Below are 22,715 nucleotides of genomic sequence, written 5' to 3' on the forward strand. Positions count from 1 at the left end.
ATTAGCAGGTGGAAAGAACCAAAGTGTGTGGCAAACTAAACATCATGTACATTACAGGCAAATAAGGTGTCAGAGCTGAGTTTTGTTAATACAAACGTGCTGTCATTGCTGACGAATCGTGCTGCAAATATTGCGGAGGTTAATCTGAGGACACTGGATTAAATGATCTATCACAGCCAAAAGTGAAGGTTTGAAAAGATCCAAGGCCAAGAAGCAGGTGAGAGGAACAAGTGGTTCCCTCATGGCTTCTTCTGGCATGTGAGGAGGGTCCCACTAGATGGAGGCCAGGGGAGAACGGGAGAAATGTCAACAAATTACTCTCTTTTTTAAATTCAAAATAGATATATTTCCCAATTGGAAAAATACATGCGACAACATGCCTCAACACTTCTGTATGCAAAAGGAAAGATTAGTCTTTGTTGAAATTGTCAGACAGCTTCTAAACAGCCTGTCAGCCACTGAAATGCTGCATTCATGTGCTTATCGTAAACTCTCGGTCTGTGAGCTTGCATGTAAATCTAGGACTGGTTGACATTCAAGCAGAAAAATCACAAACACAACACCATATTACTTATCTACTGAGTGTCACTTACACCTCTCACAAAGTCGAGTATCAAACTCTTATTTTTCCCAATAACTACTTCGTGGGCCGCCTGTGCTCTAATCTGATGTACAATATTCGTACCGGCTCTTAAAGGCAGCACCAGCATCCTCGATGACGCTCAACGGCGCATTATTTTTGTCCTCCTGTCGCCGCCATGCTACGATCATCTTTGAGCAGCTGTGTGCGGTGAATTTGATACATTTAAAATATCTTTTGTTTTTTTACCGTGAAGCTTTAACCACTGGGAAAGCATCCGGATTACACGGACTCAACCATTAACGACCTTACTACGGTAGAAATCACAGTCAGCAGAGACAATAAGTTAGCTGACTAGCTGACGTCCATTTGCAAAATAAGCTAGCATAGGTGGTCGTAGCGACGCTCTCAGGGTCTTGGTTTCCTGCTGGTAATTTCTCCAACACAGGTTATTTCTAGACGCATTGAAGATGTCGCTACACGGTAAACGTAAAGAAATCTACAAATACGAAGCGCCATGGACAGTGTACGCTATGAACTGGAGTGTCCGACCGGACAAACGGTTCCGCCTAGCGCTCGGTAGCTTTGTGGAGGAGTACAATAACAAGGTAAACTCATCTTGTTCCATGCTGCAGACCAGTGATGGCGACACTCTTGTACTTGCACCTTAAATAGTACTGATCGAAGGAGATTTAGGAATTAAAAAGTGTATTTATTTGCAGTACAAATGCAACCCCCTCGCTCCAGGCCCCCTGTCAACTGAAAGTAACGGTTTGCAGTATGTTGACCAACGTTAGTGTTAGATTTAATTGGGAATTACATGTATATATATTATGATGTTATGAAAACTATTCCTGATATGATTCTGCATAAAAGGGACCATTCAACTCGAATGTATGACAGTAATATCAAACTGTCTTTATAATGTAATTTGTGATGATTAAAGGGAGCAGTTTGCATGAATCTAAAGACATGTTACTTTGCAATGCAATGAGGGAAGTGAGTCGCAGACATGTGAAAACAGGTTAGTGGTGTTCTCAATTAATTATATACATAAATATTGACTTGAGGTTTTTTTTTCACTTGAAATGTCTTATTATCTGAATTTGCTCTTTTATATAATTGTGTCTTGTATTACTAGAATTGGTGTTAATTGTTTTATTGTGAAAGGTTATGATTTTAGATTGTGTGTAAAGAACTAATGTAAATCAGGACCCGGAATAATTAAGCAGTGCTGACAAATTCCCAACCATTACCAAGATGATGTCTTAATGTATGTTTGATTACTAACTTCTGGCTTTTTGCAGATTATTTAACTGTCAATTAGTTATGACAATTTTCTGTTGACAGAACGGTGATTAGCATAGCTGTGAATACATACTACATTTATTAATTGAATAAGTTGCCATCAGCACAGGCGGAAATGGGACACATGGTGGTATTACAAAGGATTGGAAAATATGACACGATACTGCCAATGTTCAGGTTGAATATAAGGTGGGGGGGGGGGGGGGGTATAATGTTTCTCTCTAACTGGATTATCCCATTTGAGGATCCCTGGAACCGTCACACCCCTGACTGACTGTACTCAGTCTCAGTAACGCTACTGACTCACTCAAGGTGAGTTGTTGTTTGTTTACAGGTCCAGATAGTTGGTCTGGAGGAGGAGAACTCTGAGTTTGTGTGTCGAAACACTTTCGACCACCCCTACCCCACCACCAAGGTGATGTGGATCCCAGACAGCAAAGGGGTGTACCCGGACCTGCTGGCCACCAGCGGGGACTACCTGAGAATCTGGAGGGTAAGAGGACCAGTCTGACCTGAACCTATGGCCCCCTGTAGTCAGAGACCTCATGAGATAATCACCACTAGGCATGATATACTGCACTGTTTATCCACACTCCATGTTCAGGATGAACCATGTGGTGCAGGCGTCCAGCTTCTAACTACAGCTCTCAAACGCCACAGCATGAAACCAAAACAGCTCCTTGAATTTTACAGACAACCATTCTGGGATACATTGATACGCTATGTTATTACACTGGTTATTATTATTATCATTATTATTTTTTCGGGAATACTGTCTGAAACGACAATAACTACGACAATATGACCGCTTATGAAGACTATAGTGAAGCCCACAATAATAAGCATGCAAACCAATAGTTTTGCTGCCATGCTTCTCTTTTTTTATTATTGCTTTGTCCCATTTCTTTACAATTGAAAATGCAAAGTGGTTTTGGAATATGTAAAAAAAAAACGTGTTGTGTTTGAACTCACTGAAGTGGCCAACTATTCAGAATAAAATGCGTTTCTCCTGACAGGTCGGTGAAACAGAGACCCGACTGGAGTGCCTGCTCAACAATAACAAGAACTCTGACTTTTGCGCACCACTCACCTCCTTTGACTGGAACGAGGTGGACCCAAACCTGTTAGGTACAAACTCAGTGCAGGGTTCCCTCTGGGTAACATTATCAATACGATCTTCACGAATATGAAGTCATTATTTGAAAGGGGGGATGACATTGTGTTTGTGTGTCTGTGTTTTCTACGCAGGTACTTCCAGTATCGACACCACCTGTACCATCTGGGGGTTGGAGACTGGACAGGTGCTGGGCAGGGTCAACTTAGTGTCGGGTCACGTGAAGACACAGCTCATTGCCCATGACAAAGAGGTGAATGTTATGATATGATGGCGCAAACCCTCAAGTTATTGTGTTAAACATAATCCTGGAGTAACTTTCCCATCTTCCATCTGATCAGTACTCACTGTCTGGTTGTGTTGCAGGTGTACGACATCTCTTTCAGCCGGGCGGGTGGTGGCCGGGATATGTTTGCATCAGTGGGAGCAGACGGCTCGGTTCGCATGTTCGACCTCCGTCACCTTGAACACAGCACCATCATCTACGAAGACCCCCAGCACCACCCACTGCTCCGGCTCTGCTGGAACAAGCAGGACCCCAACTACCTGGTCACCATGGCCATGGACAGCATGGAGGTTAGTGCTGCTCCCTTTGTGGAAACAAATTAGGTGATTTTTAGTCATGAGAAACATACTTATTTTTGAGAGACTTCTTTTAAGGCTTGACTTGTGTGAGTGTTTTGAAACTGGGCATAAAGATATATGAAGCCTCTCTTTGTCCAATATTATTTGCTGCCTGTTTATGTCTGTTTATATCTTTTCTTATCCTCAGGTGGTGATCTTAGATGTGCGTGTGCCCTGTACTCCGGTGGCCAGACTCAACAACCACAGGGCCTGTGTCAATGGAATCGCCTGGGCACCGCACTCCTCCTGTCACATCTGTACAGCAGGTATGCTGATTCTATATTCACACAGTAGCAACATGAGAGGAGAGCAACGTGTGCAACATCATTGCAATAACTGACAAAGCGCACAAGAGGGAGCCGGTCTTACGCTCCACAAGAGAGGTCAACAAAGCTCTGTTTCAATAAATACACAAGTTTCACCTTCTGCGTCTGACATTACTGCAGTCTGTGAGTGGTGAGCAGAGGGGTATTCAGTTGGTTAAAATCTTGAATATATATATTCTATGTTCAAATTTTTAATATTTTGAAAGAGTGTGCTCCTCTCTGACAAGGAAATATTCTTACACCTATTCTTCTTATTGACAAAAAAACTACAACCGAACACCTTCTAAAGTCAAGTTTCTAGTCAATAGAAATAGAAGGTGTTCATAAAATACGTTCACAAAAAGGGTCTGGTAGTATCTGAGATTAACGGTGGACAGACAGACAGACAGAGATGTGTGTGCACAAACTCACAATTGCAACTGAATACAGGATCTCTTGGTGGGGATAAAAACTGTTGACCAGAATCAGGCCGGTGACGTCGTGTTTAGTAACATAATTTTCTTCCTGTTCAATTGAATCAATTGAAATCGAACCTCCTCCCCTCCTGTCTTTGTAGCGGAGGACCACCAGGCTCTAATCTGGGACATCCAGCAGATGCCGCGGGCCATTGAGGACCCTATACTGGCCTACACAGCTGAGGGAGAGATCAATAATGTCCAGTGGGCCACCACCCAGCCCGACTGGATCGCTATCTGCTACAACAACTGCCTGGAAATCCTCAGAGTCTGAGCTTCAGTCATGAAGAAATGAGGCAACTCAAAAACATTGTCGGTTAAATCAACAAGCTGTTTAAGGACGGAGCGATATTCAGTTCATGCTCGTATGGGTTCATGTTGATACAGGTTATGTGTGTAAAGCTTTTTTTCAACTGAGTGAGAACGAGAGTGCATCAGCGCTTGACTTTGTGATGCAAAACCAAGACGTCCTGTGTCAGAAAACTCAAAGGAGCGCCAAAACAAAAATGGTAACCGAGTCTCAAGAAACTGTAATGTACAGACATGAACCAAGGTTCAATCGCCTTCAAGCTTTCAGTTTGTTGTCTCACGGACAAAAAGTCCAGTCAGTTTCATGTTTTTATACGCTATTGTGGCGCATTGTATGTGTAGGTTTACCCATTACCACATCCTCAACCATTCATTTTTATGATGCAGCAAAAATGTAGTTTAGCCACATTTAAGAGTGGATTTAATGTGGTTTTAAATGTTCATATATTCAATTGTTTTTTAATCTAAATATATGTGTTCTATTCAACTGAATATCCTTTGTGATCTGTTGTGATACATTCATTCTATGTGCAACAATTAACAGGTATTAAAGCGAGGGTTGGTAATCTTGAGAAACGAGCAGGATTATTCTAGATTACAATCATCCAAACATCCAAAAATTGCCAAATCTAGCAGGAAAGTCAGCAACACTGACAGCCGTAGCCACTCCCCCAAAATGTTCATTATGTATGTAAACATGTAATGAATGTAAACAACGAACATGGCTATTGTTAGTAACTCTCAGCTGTCAAGCTAGCAGTTTATGGAAGATTCGTCCAACCATTACATCGGGGCCGATTGAATATTATTAAGAAATGATCAGAGCATTTGGTTCATTGATTGTTTTCAGTATTTAATGAAGATTTCAACAATCTCAAATGTTTTTGAAAAGATTACCAACCCCACCTTTTAACCATTGACCAGAATATAGATTTCTGTTTGTAATTTCCGCACCAATTATTTTATTCATATCACCATTTATTTTTGTACATAAATAGTCCCTCACAGTTTAAACCATTCTACAGTTTTATATTCAGACAATTCATTTACAGTGAGGTGACTCATCAACAAATTGCTAAGAATCTATAGTACAAATTTTCAGTTAGAAAGGATAGGTTGAATAAGTGTTTTATTCCATTTACTGTTTAATACTGAGAGAACACTGCCTGACGTACATCATACACAATCCTACAATATAGAGAAACATACTTATTATTTTCAAACTGTCATTGTTTAATGAATGCTGTGAGTCCTGTTGTGATATAAAGTTCTGTTGTGATATTGGGATGAGTAGCCGTGGGGGTGAACAGGAGTTATTTCTTACTTGCTGTAGGTGTTTCAGTACGGGGTCATGATGTGTGATTATTTGCTAAACATAAAGTCAGAAAACCACTTGTTCATGATTCATTTTCCCAAATCGGGTCCAATGAAGCCTCAATGTCGGCCAATAATTAAATAGAAAGCGCAGTAAAGAAATGCCTGAAAGGTGTGCGGTGATTTCGAGAAAGGGTCGCCACTCTATATAGTATATGCACCAGAGAGGAGAGTTTATGACATGAAGTGCTTAGGAAAACCATCAGTCTGAGCAGAGCTCTAGAGTGAAGAAACCACGGTTTTTATTTTGATGTCTTAAGCAAAATTCTAGAAACAAGTCTCTGAGCAGTAGTATTATTCTCTACCTGTGTGGGTACCCGGGTGTCCATCTGTATGGGGGTAATGGGGTACATGCTGTGCAGCACTGGTGTCCCAGTCCCATACGGACCAGGGGAGTCAGTTGGGAGGGTACGAGACAATACAATGCTGTAAGCAGGAGGTACGATCTGCCTCTGAAGAAGCTGCAGAATAACGTTGACGTCGGCTGTCATCCGGGTCTCCAGTCTGGGCAATTAAGAGACAATGAGAACGGCTATTAAGTGAAGTAACAATATCCAAGAATCTTCTTTCCAGCCAATGGAATGGAAACATTAAGTAAATGAGAGACATGGGATTTCTAAGCATTTGCCTTGGTATTTAAACTTCTTTTTTTTTTTTTATACCAGTGACTCTAATTTCTCATTATACCGCACACTGCCTCTTGTCGGAATACTGACAGCATCATTGACTTCACCTGTTGAGCTGTGAATGTAGAACCTCAAGTCGAGACTCGAGCTCACTCGGCCGTTCTTCTGTGAACGGTGGTGGGTGGTATGAGTTGCGGACGGATGAAGATCGCCAGGCTCGAGTGGAAAACCGCTGACGTTCAGGCCAGTATCGATACACTCCCGGGCACATTCACAGATGAAGCTCAGGAGGAAAAAAATATGTTTTTAGTGTGATGTCCACATTTTATATTATGCACCATCAACAGCTGTATAGCATGTTTAAAACTTCAACAAACATTCTTTATGTATTGTCCAGGACAGACTTCAATTAACATCCATCTACCTTGGTCCAACACGGCTTCCCTCCCTACTGAGGTGCCACTTTGAGGGAGCAGCTGCACTACAGAGGGGGAATTGTCCTGTCTGGGATCTTCTGGCGGGTAAAGCTCCTCTTTGGGACTGTGGTCAAGAGGTTTAGCCAGGTCTTCACTGGACTGGGAGCACGGGGATCCACAGCTAAAGCGGTCGTCCCACTGGGTCTGAGGAGGTGAGTGACGATGACGAAGAGGGTAAGAGTCTTCATGATCGATTCCATCTGTTCACATCAAAGCATTCAATTACTCTTTTATACCTTTTGCAATACTACCACATTAGTCCAGTTTGGGTTAACCAATCAAATCAATACCTATACATTTAAAAATGATTTTGTTAGGTTAGACAGGGAGTCTGATGATTTTAGAAGCCTATCACACTGATCACCAACCAGAGCCCTGTAACAAATCTTACCTGGCCTGATTCGGCAGTCCAAGGAGTGGCATTTGTGTCTTGGCTTGTGGCGATACCCACAGTCGTCACCAGAGTCATCAGTTGTTATTATTGGTGGTACTTGATCAGCCTGAAGAACACATAAGTAAAACGGTATACAGTTTGGCTTTACAGGCTTCAAAAGCAATCAAAATGCAACTAGCAGAGAAGTAGTCCAACTATCTGTTTTCTGGGGGGGAAATACGAATGCTAAAGAGAAATGGTCAAATATTTTGTGTGTCATGAGAAAAAAACCCATCTCAATCGACTACCAACATACATCTCTCAGGTCAAAGGTTATCTCCAGGTTCCTCCAGAATCAGTCCGCGAAGTCGGGGTAGATATCAAGGACCTCCAGCAGGTCGTCCCTCTGGACGCGGTGCAGGTCGCAGTAGGTGATGGTGTACACATCTGAATTGGACTTCCCCTGCTCGTCGTACAGGTGGATCGGCTCTCCAAAGATGTCATTCTTTTCTGCCAAAGCATAAATATTATTAACAATATTAGTACGAGTGGATGAGGTTTTTGGAGCATTTTTGAGACACCGAGGTCAAATCGTCTATGGTTAGATACCTAATGTGGCGACCACCACATCATCCCTGATGACCTGGATGGAACCACGTGAGATGAAGAAGAGAGAGTCCAGCATGTCTCCGTAGTGGATCAGAGTATCTCCTGGAGGAGCGTGGACTGTCTTGAACCTCATACCCAAAGCTCGCAGACAGGCTTGACTGCCTCCCTGGAAAGCCTTAAAGTTATCCATCAGAGTTCTGTTCAAGTGCAAACAGATGTCTCCCTGGAAAGACTCTGGAAATCCCTTCAACACCTGAATAAGATCATCAACATATCAGCGATTAGATGCAAAACGGGGACACTGAACAACTTTCACAGCAGTTAAAGGATAAAGTGGGACTCACTCAGTCCTGTCACTTTTTACTTACAGCATTCATGTCAATGCCATTGGTGTAGGACCAGGCATGCTGGAAATACTCCTCCAGCCTTTGGCGAAGGCAACCGGGGATTTGGTGGAATCGGATGAACTCTTTCACTCGCAGCATCTGGGTGTGGTAGCGGGTTGTACCGGAGTACAGCCGCTGGATGATGGCGGACACATTCCCAAATATGCTGGCATACATGAGAGCTGAGAAAGAAGAAGCAATGAGGACACAGAGGGCCAAATGCTAAAAAGGGGTTGTAGAAATAGTTTCTGTATAATAAGGGACTGCACAAACATTAGTGAGGGAGGGTCATAAAAGGGGGAAGAGTTTGTTTGGTGTCTTTGCTTAAGGGGAGGCACTCTCAGCGTTATTCAACTCACAGCCAATGACCATGACGCAGATGGAGAAGATCTTCTCTGAGTTGGTGTTCGGAGAGACGTTACCAAACCCCACGCTCGTCAAACTGCTCAAGGGGAAGTTAGCAGTTACGTTGTAGAAAAACCTCTCCGCTCTCACTAGTTGGTCAAATGAAGTTTCTTTGAAAGTAAATAAACACGACCTACCTGATTTGAAACCAGAATGTCAGATCCTTCTTGCTTTGACCACTAGACGGCCATGACTCAAATGTCCATCCTCAAAGACACTTTTTGGACAAGTGTTTTCAAAAAGCTACTCTTCTCTTTTCATGGTTCATATTTAGGCAGAACAAATGTACTTCATTCATTCAGACTTCGATGTTGAACCCTCCACTGAGGCACAGGGCGGAGGACTGGACCTGCAGCTCGCATGTTGCCACGCAACATTTGCCAACGCAGGAAACCAATCAATGGCATGCTATAGCTGAGCGGAACTGGCAGGAAAATCTATGCCGAGTATTGATAGACAGAGCAAATGGGCTCAGAACCTCGACGGTGGATAGTTCAGTTTGGTGGTCTAACACACAGCTCAGGCTGTGACAAACCCGGCTGGCTGAAGTTATAGTGCCCGCTCTATATGTTGTGTGCAAACTGTTAATGTGGGAGCTTATTGACTGCAATGTTGTTGACACTACAGTGATGTGAGAGGCGGGGCGGGTACTGACCTGAGATGACATTGGCTCAAATGTCCTTAAGTCATCTGTATGTTTTTATATATATATATATATATATATATATATATATATAAAAAAAATATAGCTTTTAAATGTTTGTGTTACTTCTCTTGGCTATTTGTGGGAATACGGTCCATGTGATGTGTGACGTGTGATGTGATAACATGAGAATGGACTTTTCAGTAAACCTTCATTAGTTATATAATAATAATAAAATGAATGATCAGATCTGATCTGATCTGGATTGTGACAGAGAAGGAGTAGATTTTTTTAAAGAGGTAATTGAACAAATTATTATTCAGGGTTTTTTATGTTGAGAGAGGATCTTTAAACAAGTGTTTTTTTTAATTGATCCTTGTTAATACATAAATATTGCTTCCTTCCTCAAATAATAAAAGTGAAATTACACTTTGATAATACATTTTAATTTCTCTAGGATCCGACAAACGACTAGCTAACCATTTTTTAAGACGTGCTTGGCAAACTGTTTTTACAGCATCTACGAAAAAGAAGAGATGCAAATGTGGACGTTATTTCACTTCTGTTTGCTCGAGTCCTGCTGTTGATGAACTTCTTTAAGTACACGCTGATGAGAGAAAATGTTCAAGAAATATCACTTTAGATTTGAACAAGGACCACAATTACATTTCACTTCCAAGTCCCACAAAGAAAGCATTGAAATGACCAATACACTCGTATTTACTGATAATGAAAAGCAGTATGAGGTGTTGACAAGTAGTTCATGTATCATTACTCTGCGACATCACGTGAGCTATTCAGTGTCCACCAAGTGTCCGTGCTCAGCTGTCCGCCTGGATGTTGTCCCAGACTCGAACCACGTCTGGACAGTTATTGAGTGCTTCTATTAGCGTTGAAGCAGCATCCAGCTGGTCCCGGTCCAGAGACGAGAAGGCGCGGGGAACAAACTCCAACCCGGCAGACGTAATCTGCATTCCCAGCTCTTCCAGCGAGGCCCGCACCTTCCTCACCTCCGCCATGTTACAAATAAACTGAGGAGAGAGAGAGGAACAGAGCACACTATTAAACAGTGGTATGGCTGCATCTCATTATTTTCATTCTCTTTAAAGCAGTTGTTCATTAATATATATGAATTAATATATATTGGTATACAATACACATTCCCTCATAGGTTTGTACTGCTCTCCTCATGTCTCTTAATGTCTGACCTGCAGGAGGGGCTGCTCCTCCTCATCCTCGGTCTCTTGGACATCTTCGGCTTCCGCCTCGATGGCCAGCTCCAGAGCTCTCTCTGTCGAGACGTTCTGGCCTGGCACCAACACCACCCCCCTCCTGTTGAAGTTGTGGCGCACTCCGTCTGACAGCATCCCTCTGTGGGTGAGTAGTGTGAGACAACAGAATTGTACTTTAAAAACTATATCATGTGATCATTTCTAAACCAAATACAGGATTTGATTCGTGTGAGCTTTCTTTGTTGTTGTTTTTAAATGTGTGCTGTATTTTACCTTTCTGCTGATTTTCATAAATTGTTTGCATCTGTGCCACCAGCTTCTTAGCCAAGACAAATATGTCTGTACAGCGACATCTAGTGGCCAGTGCCAATAGCACACTCAGCCTCCATTATCATTGCACCATGATTACCATGCATTGGGTGTTATTACTGCATTCTTCCCCCTGTATTGTCCTATATAGCTGATCTGTGTCTTGGCCTGTTGATCTTCAATGTCCAGCAGATCAGGTTAACACTGCAGATTAACCATCAGCGGTGTGGTGAGAGTGCGTTTGGGTGTTTCAGCTTTAGAGTCACAGCAGAGTGAGATCACGGAAAGCCAATCCTGACCTGTTCTTGTTAAGCAGGCATTTGATTTCGTGGTGGGTACGCGAGTTGTTGTCAGTCAGGACCTCGATGAGCAGCAGACAGCCACCGGGCCCCCGAGCTTCAAACATATGCTGGGACGCTGGTTTAGCTTTTTCCTGTAGAGCCAAGAGAAAATACATGAATGTGGTGTGTTATACCAGCAGACTTGGAGAATCTACGCCAAGGAGCATTTAAGCTTCTCAGATGTCTTGACCTCACTCTGTCTTCTGTTGATATGTTGTTTATTCATTCATTTCTCACCCATTTGTATTGTGTCAGTGTGTTGTCAACCTACCGCACTCTTGATTGCAGCCTCTACGGCTACTTTGGGCATGTTCTTGCTTCTGCACTGCTCCATTATGTGGGCTAAGTTTACATTCATGTCTGGATTGGAGCCCCCTTCTGCAGAAGAAACAAACATTGAAATCAGCTTCAGTTGACAAGAAAACACTCCAGCTGTTAGTGAAATGGTTTTGAATGTTTACTCTCACCTTTGACCGCTATCTTTATCATCATACCAAACTTCATGAACATCCGGCCCCTCGCGTCATCTTTAGGTCCCTTAATGTGTTTCACCTTTGACCACTTGTTGTGTCCGGCACATAAGGCGGAGCACAGCTGCAGCGTCCTGACAGTGGAGGTCCTCCACGGCGGGTACAACACGCGTGAGGCCGGCGTTAGGACGCACTCCACCGGGTACGGAAACCTGCCTAGGATCCCGACTGGTGTCCGGGGGCGCAGGGTCCGGAGAGCCCTCAGCACCGCCGCACCCGCCATGTCCTTCACACACACACAACCAGTGTCAACCAACCCAATGTTACGGTAACCTGCCGTACATGTGGCGCAAAGACTATTTTAAACTGTGAGCTTCCGTCTGCAGTTGAGGCCTTTAACTTTAGCGACCAGTCATTTTCATATCGATAAAGAGATTAAACAGTCAGACGTTCTCAAACGTACAGTTTTAACAAGTCAGGAGAACGCGCAGCTGCTGCTGTCCTTGTTGTGAAACCGGTACTTCCTGGTTGCAACGTCAGATATGGGCCCTTCAAAGTAAAAGTCATATAAAGCAACACGCTGAAAACGTAATAGAACAGAATCTTTACTGTCGTATTTATTTAACCTGTGCAAACCAATACATCTTAAAAAACGTTTATTATTATAATGACAAGAGAAATATTATTTTTGCTATTATTACTAATATATTATCATTTTTTATTTTAAAATATCCGATATCAATACATGTTAATATTAATTAATTATATACTATTATAGTATTTTGCTGGTGTTTGTCTTGTCTTTGTAATCTTATATATATATATATATATATATATATATATATATATATATATATATATATATATATATATATATATATATATATATATATATATATATCTTATCGACTGTGTCTCCATAGTAATATAGTACTATCTTAGTATCTGCTGCAAATACTAAAGGATATCTAAATCTTAATATTTAAAAAAAAATATTGTGTTAGTTTTAAAATGTTAATTAAAAAAATTGGTTGATTAAAGCATTAGGTTTACAGATATTGTTAGTCACGGGTAACAATCATTCCAAGTCAAATATACACAAACTAGCTCTTAATCTAATACATGTTTTATCCCATGTAGGTTTTCTGTTTATAACCATTTATTCTCATACAGTCATATAAGATTCCCCATAGTTTGTAAATTGGACTGAATGAGGAAAATGTGGAATATATCCTGAATCGGAAATCTCATTAAACATTAAACATCTCATTAAAAACATTATTAATCTTTCCCTTACGATGTATATTCATTATATCTTCTAGTGTCAGGGAGGTCAGCACTACAGATTATAGGTTGCATCTAATTGGCCCAAAAAGCAGGCAGTGTGAATCTGGTCTTTCCCAGTGTCTTCTAACATGTCCCAGCGTGGGAACGGGAGAAGAAATGTTGGTCTCTTGCCATGGGAACAAAGTTCATTAAATCACACCACATCTATTTATAATGATGGAACATAATAATAATAGTCCTATGATCCAGCCTCTTGTCCAGGATTCAAAAAACAGGAACATACTGTTTGCGCTGCATTTCTGAAGAATATGTGTGACCATTGCATGGTTACTGGATGGTAAAAGCTAAGACTCCTCTGTCTGGAAGGAGATGAGAGCGAAAAGACATCAACAGACAGGACGAACAGATACACAGACGGCTGGCCGCAGCAGAGGAGCACAAAGAGTTCAGTGAGATGAAGCCACTGCCACATCAGTCTCTGATAGGCAGTCCAAAAAACTGTGAAAGGAGGAGATTTCATCCACAGTGCTCCCTCCTCCCTTCTCACAATACAGACTGACTTCTATGGTCTGTCTCAAACCTGATTAGTGATGTCCACTGGAGAGAGGAGACCTTTTTAAAACATCATTTCTGGATGTCAAAAGACCCCAAAACTCAAGAAGATCCTAAAATGGACAGATGAACCACAAATAACTACAATCTGCAGGTACACACCTGCCCTTAACTTTGGGATACGAGTTCCTGCGATTCAACCCGAGGAGGATACGATGATCTGATGGTGATTAAACGTCCTGTTTGAGTCGACAGTTATAAAGACGAGATGTTGTCTGCACGGGGAACCGGTGCATTGGCTCTATTCCACAGTGTCATACTGGTGACTGCACTGGTAAGTGTACTGTCTTTATCCTGTGTTTGGGTGATTGAGTTACTGATTACTTCTTTGATTAAATTCATCATATATTGTCTACAAGCTCTAAAGGCAAACAAGTTTTCTTCCACTTCGCTTTATAGTTTTAGTTTCTCAAGCCAAACATGAATATGTGCAACAATTCTTCTTTTTTTTACGGTTTGTAATTTGTGCAAACATGTTCTCGTGGATCTTACTTGATTGGAATGATGATAGAAAAATGAATCTTCTTATAATCATGGGAAAATCACCAGCTTAAAACAATATGAACACAGCAGTAAGTCATTTCTCAGTCTCATAGTCCAGCGTAAACTTCTGAAGGGATGGTTTTTATGTTCTAAATTTAAACTTTTCACACAGTAGCATCATATCTTACACTATGATATGACACTGAGTCAGAAATAACGCTCCCATACGGCTGCACTTTGAGTCCCAAATGTAGAAAAATGTCATGTATCTGTGACTTTCTTTGATTGTTTGACGTTTGGACATAGATTAATCTTGTGCTTTGGGGAAATGTGCCAGCCATTGACCATAAATAGACGAGTGGTTCTTTATTTTTAACAAATAAGGTGATGTGAAATAACTTAGAATGTGTTATTTTCAGCACAAACCCTTCTTTAAAAGAACAGCAACGACTAATTATTAACATAACAGCTGATAGGATATTTTGCAAATTTGCCTCCAAAATCTCATGTCCAAATAGGAAAATTACTTTGAAAAAAAGTAGGGGATTGCAATGGTTAAACACACACACACACACACACACACACACACACACACACACACACACACACACACACACACACACACACACACACACACATATATATAAAGGAGCCTTCAATCTCCACCATCACAAATCCCATGTGATCTGCTTTCTTTTACCTCACAAACCACCATCAGCTCTGACCCCTTTAAGCAGCTCACACTGACCACCGTCGCTTCTGAGCTCCGATCTCTTTGTCTTCCTCGGGTCGATCCTGAGTGTCGACCTCAGGCAGACCATACAACCTCCTGCTCAGTCATCCCGAAAATCTCTTTACATGAAGCAAAGGACTGAGAGAGCAAATTCAATGATGACACAAAGGCGAGGAGATGTCTGATTGTTTAACACTCCCTGTCCGTCAGCAGAGAAGCCTCCTGTGCAAAGAAACGTCAACGCCTTCTCCGTATTGACTTGCATTTGTTGAATTATGAGGATGTTTTGTTGAGGCAGAGGCTTTGTTTGACGTAAAACTTGAACGGCTAATTGTGGTCATGAATAATCGGCGTGTGTTTAAAGTGTGATTGCCAACACAGCCAGAGTGTTTCCACAGTCCATTATACAACAACAAGTGGTTTGAGCGGCTCAATATGTCTGTATTGACTTTGGCTTTCCCTCCAAATACAAATCACGGTAGGGAATGATGACTGCTCAGCATTCTGCCTGTGTAGACCAGCTGCCTGTGTAGACCAGCTCTCACCAGCATGGCGTGCTGAGGACAAAGCCCCCATGTGGCCAGCGGCAGCCCCGCCGCTGGGAAAAGACAGAACAGAGGGTTGGCGAGGGACCATGACATACCGCACCCTCACACAAATATTTCATCACACCTGGAGTTAGCGCATCAGATCCTTGGGAGGGTTTGTTGTTGACAGATCACCCAAGCTAGAAAGAGACTTCAGAGAGACTTTTAAAATATGTCTTTTGGTACATTAATAGATAAATAAACGGTGTAGCTGCTCAGATGAGCTTATGTTGCACTTTAGACAAATACTGATCAACCCAATCAAAGCATGGATACTTTTACATTCGTCCCAGGCATTTTAGATTTATTTCAAGTAGCAGTTTTGTAAATGAACTGTGTATTTCAAGCCATATGCAACTACGAGATGTTGCTGGTATCCCACACACAACACTATACTGCATGTCTCACATTCTTGTCTTAACAATTTGTCATCTCTCTCTTATCCGCCCTCTACAGATAGACTCTGATGATGTCATCACACGAGATGAGCAGATCTACGTTCTGATTGGTGCTCACGCCAAGTGTGAGCGGAGCATCCAGGCACACATGTCCCTGGTTAAAGGTCTGTGTGCAGCTCTTGATCATGTTATTCATTAAATGGACGGGACGGGACAGTGCTCCGTTTTGCTTCGTTGTCCCGTCGTCAAAAGGTCACAGCGTGTGGAAGTCGACAGCTCTGTGTCCTGATCATGTTTTAAATAATTGTCTCTTCAAGGGAAATGTTAGCTAACTCCTAAAACTGTACAATAAACTGTATATAAAATTGATATTTGTAAAATGTCTAGCACTGACTTGGTTCCATTGTGTCAGCGTGTTTTAGTCACATTTTTATACATATGTACAAATGTATTTTTGTCTATAAAATCACATTTAAACCTTCACTTCAGGTAAAAAGTCAGCATTGGGAATATCTTGATTTTGCCACCTGGGTAAACGAGTTGTTTTCCCCCTTTCAAAATCTCCCCCTATTATGGGAGTACGGTCCTTTTGTGAGCACATCCACTGTTAGTATTAAAAAAAAACACGAGGTCAGGGAGTGCATGTCCAAATACATAATCAGAAACCGTATTGATGACATCAATTATTTTTTTCCAGGATCAGATATAACACCCATCCAATATCCTGCTGAGCAGCATCTCTGCGATTACAGAGTTGAATTGAGGTGCAGACAATAGCGGGGCATTTTTCATTCACACGATGACGTAGAAGCTGATGATAAATTGCTTCACTGATCTATCTGGAGGAGGAATTATATAAGATGGAGCCTCAGTCTGAAGACTGGTGAGGTATAAGAGAGGCTCAGTGAAATGCAGATCCACAAATGTCCACAGATATCACACAAAATACTGTGATGCAGATTATATTTTCTAATCCAACAACTGGGCCTGTGCCATGCCTACATAGGGCACATAAGTCTGTAAGAAAGCTCAAACTACAGCTAACAGCTGTTTCCCATTATGTGTGAAGAAGGTGAATGCATCCCCGAGTGGGACGGGATCATCTGCTGGCCACGGAGCAGAGCGGGCCAGCTGGTGTCAGTGCTGTGCCCACAGTACATCTACGACTTCAATCACAGAGGTGGGAGGGCTCAAAAGACACTGTGCGTGAATTTGAAATTGCACAAATTGTATCACAGACCGTTGTGCTAATGTTGTGCACGTGTCCTGCACTAAGGGCGAGCCTACCGCCAGTGTGACGCGTCAGGGAGCTGGGAGCAGGTGACCAGCATCAACCGCACTTGGGCTAACTACACTGAGTGCACCACATACTTGACCTCCAACCACAGGAGCCAAGAGGAGGTACGCACACCTGCGTTTGTCTTGATGCGAATATACACACAGATGTGTTCGGTTCCTGATGTTTGCAGAGTAATGCTGTTTAGCCTCTGTGTTCTGTTTCACCATGCTGACCTGCTGTGTTTCTGGCAACCAAAGTCTGGTGCATCTGCACACTCTAAGTATGTTTTTGTTTTGCCCCAGAAGGTGTTTGAGAGACTCCACCTCATGTACACTGTTGGCTACTCCATTTCTCTGGCATCGCTTTTGGTGGCAGTCGCCATCCTCTGCTATTTCAAGTAAGAAACTAAAATGATACGAACCATAACTCCACCTCAAAGGCATTGGCATGCATTTTCAGTTGTCTCCGCCTCCAGTGATATGTGACTGAAAGAATTTGTCCATAATCTTTCAGGCGTCTCCACTGCACACGTAATTACATCCACATTCACCTCTTCACCTCCTTCATATGTCGAGCAGTCAGCATTTTTGTGAAGGATGTTGTGCTCCACTCCATATCTGAAGACAGAGAGGATGAGCCTGAGTTCACGACACAGAAGTCCCCGATGGTAAACATTGTGCTTCTATTTTCGCAATCATGTACACTAGGTTTTAATTTAATTGTTTTCATAAACTTTTAACATCAAAACTGTATGTTGTTAGCACAGTAATGGTGGTCCACATTAGGGTGCAATACCAGCTCATGTTTTTGAACGTGAAATTACATTTGGTGTCAAATAAGATCTAGAGATGATGCACTGTATGTGTTTGAAAGAAATAGTTTGATATTTTTGGAAATATGCTCAATTGCTCTATCTGCCAGGCAACTGCACATTGTCACTTTTACAATTTAACATGTTGATCTTTAGCAGTGCTGCTAGAGCCAGGCTAGCCGTTTCCCCCTGTTTCCAGTCTTTATGCTAAGCTAATCTAACGTGCTGCTGGCTGAGGCTTCATATTGACATCGTCATCTTCTTTCTCATCTTACTCTTGGCAAGAAAGCAAAAGCTAAATGTCTGACAAGTCCCATAAGAAATAAAACATGAGCTCGTACTCTTTTCAGCAGTTCATGGCCTGTTTGAATGTTTCCTTTATGTGCTGCTTTCTGTCCTCAGGCTGGCTGTAAAGTTGCTGTTACGCTCTTCCTTTATTTCCTGGCAACCAATCATTACTGGATCCTGGTGGAGGGGTTGTACCTACATAGCCTCATCTTCATGGCCTTCCTTTCCGACAAGAACTACCTCTGGGCCCTCACCATCATCGGTTGGGGTAAGCTGTATTGGGCCAGATACGCTGTTATCGCATATAGAGCTAACAGTGAATTCAAAAAAAAAAAATTCTCTCCACTCATCTCAGGTGCTCCCTCTGTGTTTGTGTCTGTTTGGGTCAGTGCTCGAGCATCGCTGGCAGACACACAGTGAGTCATGTGACGCATTTATTTGTCGAGTATCAACATGACACGGGTATCACAAATGCTCACTTTGACTCTTCTGTCTCCTCTTTCAGATGTTGGGACATCAGTGCAGGAAACCTAAAGTGGATCTATCAAGTTCCCATTCTGGCTGCCATTGTTGTAAGTAAACAATGTTACATGTTCATACTATGAAAGGATATTCGACACTTGGGTTGAATATAACCACGGTCTTACTTTACACCTCTGCCCCTGCAGGTGAATTTCCTCCTCTTCGTCAACATAATACGTGTACTGGCCTCTAAACTGTGGGAAACAAACACTGGTAAATTGGACCCTCGGAAGCAATATCGGTAATATTCATTTTCCTTGACAATCTTTCAAATGATGCTACCGCCTTTCGACAAGACAGTCTTACGTGGATGTTTACGCCCTTAATCTGCAGGAAGCTGCTGAAGTCCACATTAGTCCTCATGCCCTTGTTTGGAGTTCACTACATGGTGTTCATGGCTCTTCCCTACACTGAGGTCACCGGGCTGCTGTGGCAGGTTCAAATGCATTATGAGATGTTCTTCAATTCATCCCAGGTCAGAAAACACATTTATAAACTCTGCAAGCAATAATGTGACGCAAGGGTTAACTTAAACTGGCATTACTAACTTTTATGATAAAAGTAATAGAGAAAAAAAGTGCAAAATTGCAAAATTTGAATGGGTTTTCTCTTTGAGCTAAATTCCCAGAATTGATCATAACATATTTCAACAAATATGTGGAATCATAATCTTTTACACACTTAAAGCAATGGTTCAACATTTCGGGAAATACGCTTATTCGCTTTCTTGAGAAGATTGATATAACTCTCATTTCCATGTTGTTAAACAACAAAATGAACAAAGGGTTTAGAGTTTTTCATTCACTTTTCAGTCGAGAGCCAGGCGATGCTAAGCTCAGCTAACTGTCTGCTGGCTGTAGCTTCATATTTAGTGGACATAAGAGTAAAGTGGATCTTCTCATCAAAATCTCGGCAAGAAAGCAAATAAGCATATTGTGGCAAAAAAAAAAAGAAGTCCAAGTAGTTTTTCAGTGTCTAAATGCAACATTTTGGTGAACTCATTTTGAACAAAGTCTCAATTTTATTTTTCCAGGGCTTTTTTGTGGCCTTCATCTACTGTTTCTGCAACGGAGAGGTAATGAAGCCATCACTTAGTTTAATTAAAGTGTGAACTCAAAACTAAAACAAAAAGACAAACATACATTCTGTTTGTCTCCCTCTTCTTGTTCTCAGGTGCAGGCAGAGGTAAAGAAGGCGTGGCTAAGACGCAGCATCGCGTTGGACATCAAACAGAAAACCAGGATGACCAGCAGCGGAGGCAGCTGTTACTACGGCGGCATGATGTCACACACCACTACCCACAGCGTCAGCTTGTCTGCTGCCAATCCCAGAGCTCTTTCCTTCACCGGAGCCGCCGTGGGCTCTGGTGGTGGCGCTGCCGTTGGAGGGTCAGGGGTCAGGCCGGCACGTCACGGCTCTTTCCACCCGCAATTCAGCCTGCCTGGATACGCGCCCGCTGATACTGAGACCTCCGGCCCCACACAGGAGGAGCTGGGTGTGAGGAAACCAGGGATGACAGAGTCTGGAGTTTTTGCCAGGCATGCCAGAGCAAGCAAGGGAAATCGTGACACCGAAAGTCATGGAGCGTCTCCGGCCCAAACCACTGGAGCAGAAGATGGAGACGGCTGCTTATCTCCGAAAGAGGTGGAGACCGTCTTGTGATTGTTTTGATAAATATAGACAGATGAGCATAAATGAGGCACTGGACTCAAGGAAGATGATGAAAGGGATGAATTGTTCTGACTTCACCTGAGAGTGGTCATCTTTACAAGCCTCTATTTTGATTTCAGTCAGGAGAGACTTCATGTGCACAACCGGAGGAGAACTGTGAATCGTGTTTAGAGATTAGACCCCATCGTAACGGTTCCACTTCTGTTGTGCTAAACCTGGCCAGTGAATATGATTGAGGCGAATGGGGTGGAGGAAGTGAATGAATGATGCATAAAGTTAGTCTTCCTGACTGAACTTAAGCTGAGCTTCATCTACAAGACTGAGGAACTGCTAAACAAGACATTTCAAGTTACTTGTGTTGAGATTGTTTTGTCAACTTCTTTTGAGGTCAAGAAAGAACTTTCAGTCTTAACTGATGAATTTCTTGTGTATCTATTTAATTGATGTCAGTGTACATCATATGAACATAAATATTTATATGCTGTCAATTAATGTGTACGTCTTGTGAACAGACAGACTGGAGACAATCTGTGATGATGTGATGCTGCAGAGAATTCAGAACAGTCAAAGGACAGACCTGTTTAAACAGGGAGGCTTGTTTGTGGCGTGGATCTATCGACACATCTTTCCTGTGTTGTACTTTTCAAGGCCAGACTGGCTGACCCCAGTTCAAACTGCACTTGTGTGTGTGTGTGTGTGTGTGTGTGTGTGTGGGTGTGTGAATGGCCGCTGAATCTGCTGTACCAATTTTGACCTCCATGTAAATCAGCCACACATTTATGATAGAGTAAGCAGGCGTTAGCGGTTACTTTAGCGAGCTAACTGGCCAAATGTGATCCTTTGTAACAGTCATTCGTGTCCAGACAGCGTGTCTAGACAGGTACGGTCTTTCCGCACCTTTATTGTTGTCCATGTTGTCTGACAGGACCCTGGAGGCTGATGCATCAGCCTTTTTGCACCTCGTGGGCCAAACACTAACCCTTTTCCTCCGTGTAACCCCGCTGCCCCGAACGCTTCACAACACCGTCCAGAATTTCACACTCTCCCCTGCAGGCCTCGACTCGGAGCAGGAGGCACCTGAGCCGTTTGTAGACCTCGAGCATGAGCGACAAAACCTGCAGCACAAGCCACCAGTATTCACAAAGTAAACAGGCCGTGTAAATATTTCAGGGCTGTTTGGGTGTCTGGAAATAGAGAGACATGTGCAGTGAAATAAAAATGTGTAAATGTTTTGGGAGTAGGCCTTGAGAGTTTTAATAAAGTGAATTCAATTAAACTGAACTAAACGGAATGGAGTTGATTTACTACTTCTTAGCTCTGTGTCAGAAAAGTGTGTATTTTCAGGGCACACAAAAAGTGTATTTGTGTGTGATGAAAACTACTTCAACACACAATTTCACTCACCTTTTAAGTGGTTATCAAATACTTTTATATTACAGCAACAAAAATACCAGCAGTGATGATAATATAATAAGGCTAAATTAAGAATGGAGTCATTCATCATAGAGTTAACAATGGTCTCTTGACACAGATATCAGATTTATCAATTTAATTTCCCTTTGCCAGACTATCTCTATGAGTGGCTGGAGCAGAAGACACGAGGGCTTTCTTTCTCGTCGCTGTCCTGATACATGAGCTTAGAATGACGTGAGGTCAGCAGATGAAAATGACTGCGTATATCTAATGCATGTTAGCACTGGAAAACACAACATCAATATTTGTATTGAGTTTGACTTGTTTATCATTGTTTTTCAGGACATTTGAAGTACATAAAGTGAATTATTGTGACACTGAAGGGGATGACATTAGTTTGCTAGTTTGTTATCATGAACATTATACTCCATTGCATGGACTTATAAGACACCGATCGTTGCAGGGGTGTCACTGTCCGACAAGAACAGAACTTCCTTTATATAACAGTTGCGAACAAACAACTTTGTCTTCAGTCCAAAGCTTGGAAAATAAAACCTGCCAAAAATCAGGTGCCTTTTTAATATTCACCCAACCAGAAAAAACTCATCAGAAATGATATCATCAAAAGCTTGAACCCATACATCATTATATATTGAGCAATAAAACCGTTA

The 22,715-nt window shown here is 42.2% G+C and overlaps 4 protein-coding genes across 4 annotated transcripts; 2 read left to right on the forward strand and 2 right to left on the reverse strand.

Moving 5' to 3' along the window:
• Nucleotides 1-757: 757 nt before the first annotated feature.
• LOC306794550 (DDB1- and CUL4-associated factor 7-like) lies at nucleotides 758-6,289 on the forward strand. Its single transcript, XM_079292661.1, has 7 exons — nucleotides 758-1,188; nucleotides 2,223-2,381; nucleotides 2,905-3,016; nucleotides 3,137-3,255; nucleotides 3,369-3,578; nucleotides 3,775-3,892; nucleotides 4,509-6,289. The coding sequence occupies exons 1-7, from the start codon at nucleotides 1,051-1,053 to the stop codon at nucleotides 4,679-4,681; spliced, it is 1,029 nt and encodes a 342-aa protein (XP_079148787.1). The 5' UTR covers nucleotides 758-1,050; the 3' UTR covers nucleotides 4,682-6,289.
• On the reverse strand, nucleotides 6,265-9,327 carry kcnh6b (potassium voltage-gated channel, subfamily H (eag-related), member 6b; the record flags this gene model as incomplete). The annotated part of the gene is given in 12 exon segments (XM_079294047.1): nucleotides 6,265-6,309; nucleotides 6,396-6,594; nucleotides 6,824-6,981; nucleotides 6,983-6,999; nucleotides 7,141-7,392; nucleotides 7,584-7,692; nucleotides 7,882-7,920; nucleotides 7,924-8,075; nucleotides 8,175-8,427; nucleotides 8,543-8,742; nucleotides 8,920-9,054; nucleotides 9,315-9,327. Coding segments are annotated over 12 exon segments (1,572 nt in total).
• A 900-nt stretch (nucleotides 9,328-10,227) lies between these two features.
• Nucleotides 10,228-12,463, reverse strand: taco1 (translational activator of mitochondrially encoded cytochrome c oxidase I). The gene is made up of 5 exons (XM_079293850.1): nucleotides 11,958-12,463; nucleotides 11,762-11,868; nucleotides 11,449-11,582; nucleotides 10,817-10,979; nucleotides 10,228-10,639 (listed from the first exon to the last, which is right to left on the reverse strand). The coding sequence occupies exons 1-5, from the start codon at nucleotides 12,241-12,243 to the stop codon at nucleotides 10,430-10,432; spliced, it is 900 nt and encodes a 299-aa protein (XP_079149976.1). The 5' UTR covers nucleotides 12,244-12,463; the 3' UTR covers nucleotides 10,228-10,429.
• Nucleotides 12,464-13,768: 1,305 nt separating this feature from the next.
• On the forward strand, nucleotides 13,769-21,797 carry pth3r (parathyroid hormone 3 receptor). Its single transcript, XM_079293203.1, has 13 exons — nucleotides 13,769-14,133; nucleotides 16,119-16,224; nucleotides 17,130-17,240; nucleotides 17,337-17,461; nucleotides 17,645-17,736; nucleotides 17,853-18,006; nucleotides 18,553-18,706; nucleotides 18,794-18,854; nucleotides 18,944-19,010; nucleotides 19,107-19,201; nucleotides 19,294-19,435; nucleotides 19,994-20,035; nucleotides 20,134-21,797. The coding sequence occupies exons 1-13, from the start codon at nucleotides 14,068-14,070 to the stop codon at nucleotides 20,620-20,622; spliced, it is 1,704 nt and encodes a 567-aa protein (XP_079149329.1). The 5' UTR covers nucleotides 13,769-14,067; the 3' UTR covers nucleotides 20,623-21,797.
• Nucleotides 21,798-22,715: the final 918 nt, after the last annotated feature.

The sequence above is a fragment of the Melanostigma gelatinosum genome, assembly GCF_949748355.1.
Source record: "Melanostigma gelatinosum genome assembly, chromosome: 21".
NCBI lineage: Eukaryota > Metazoa > Chordata > Actinopteri > Perciformes > Zoarcidae > Melanostigma > Melanostigma gelatinosum.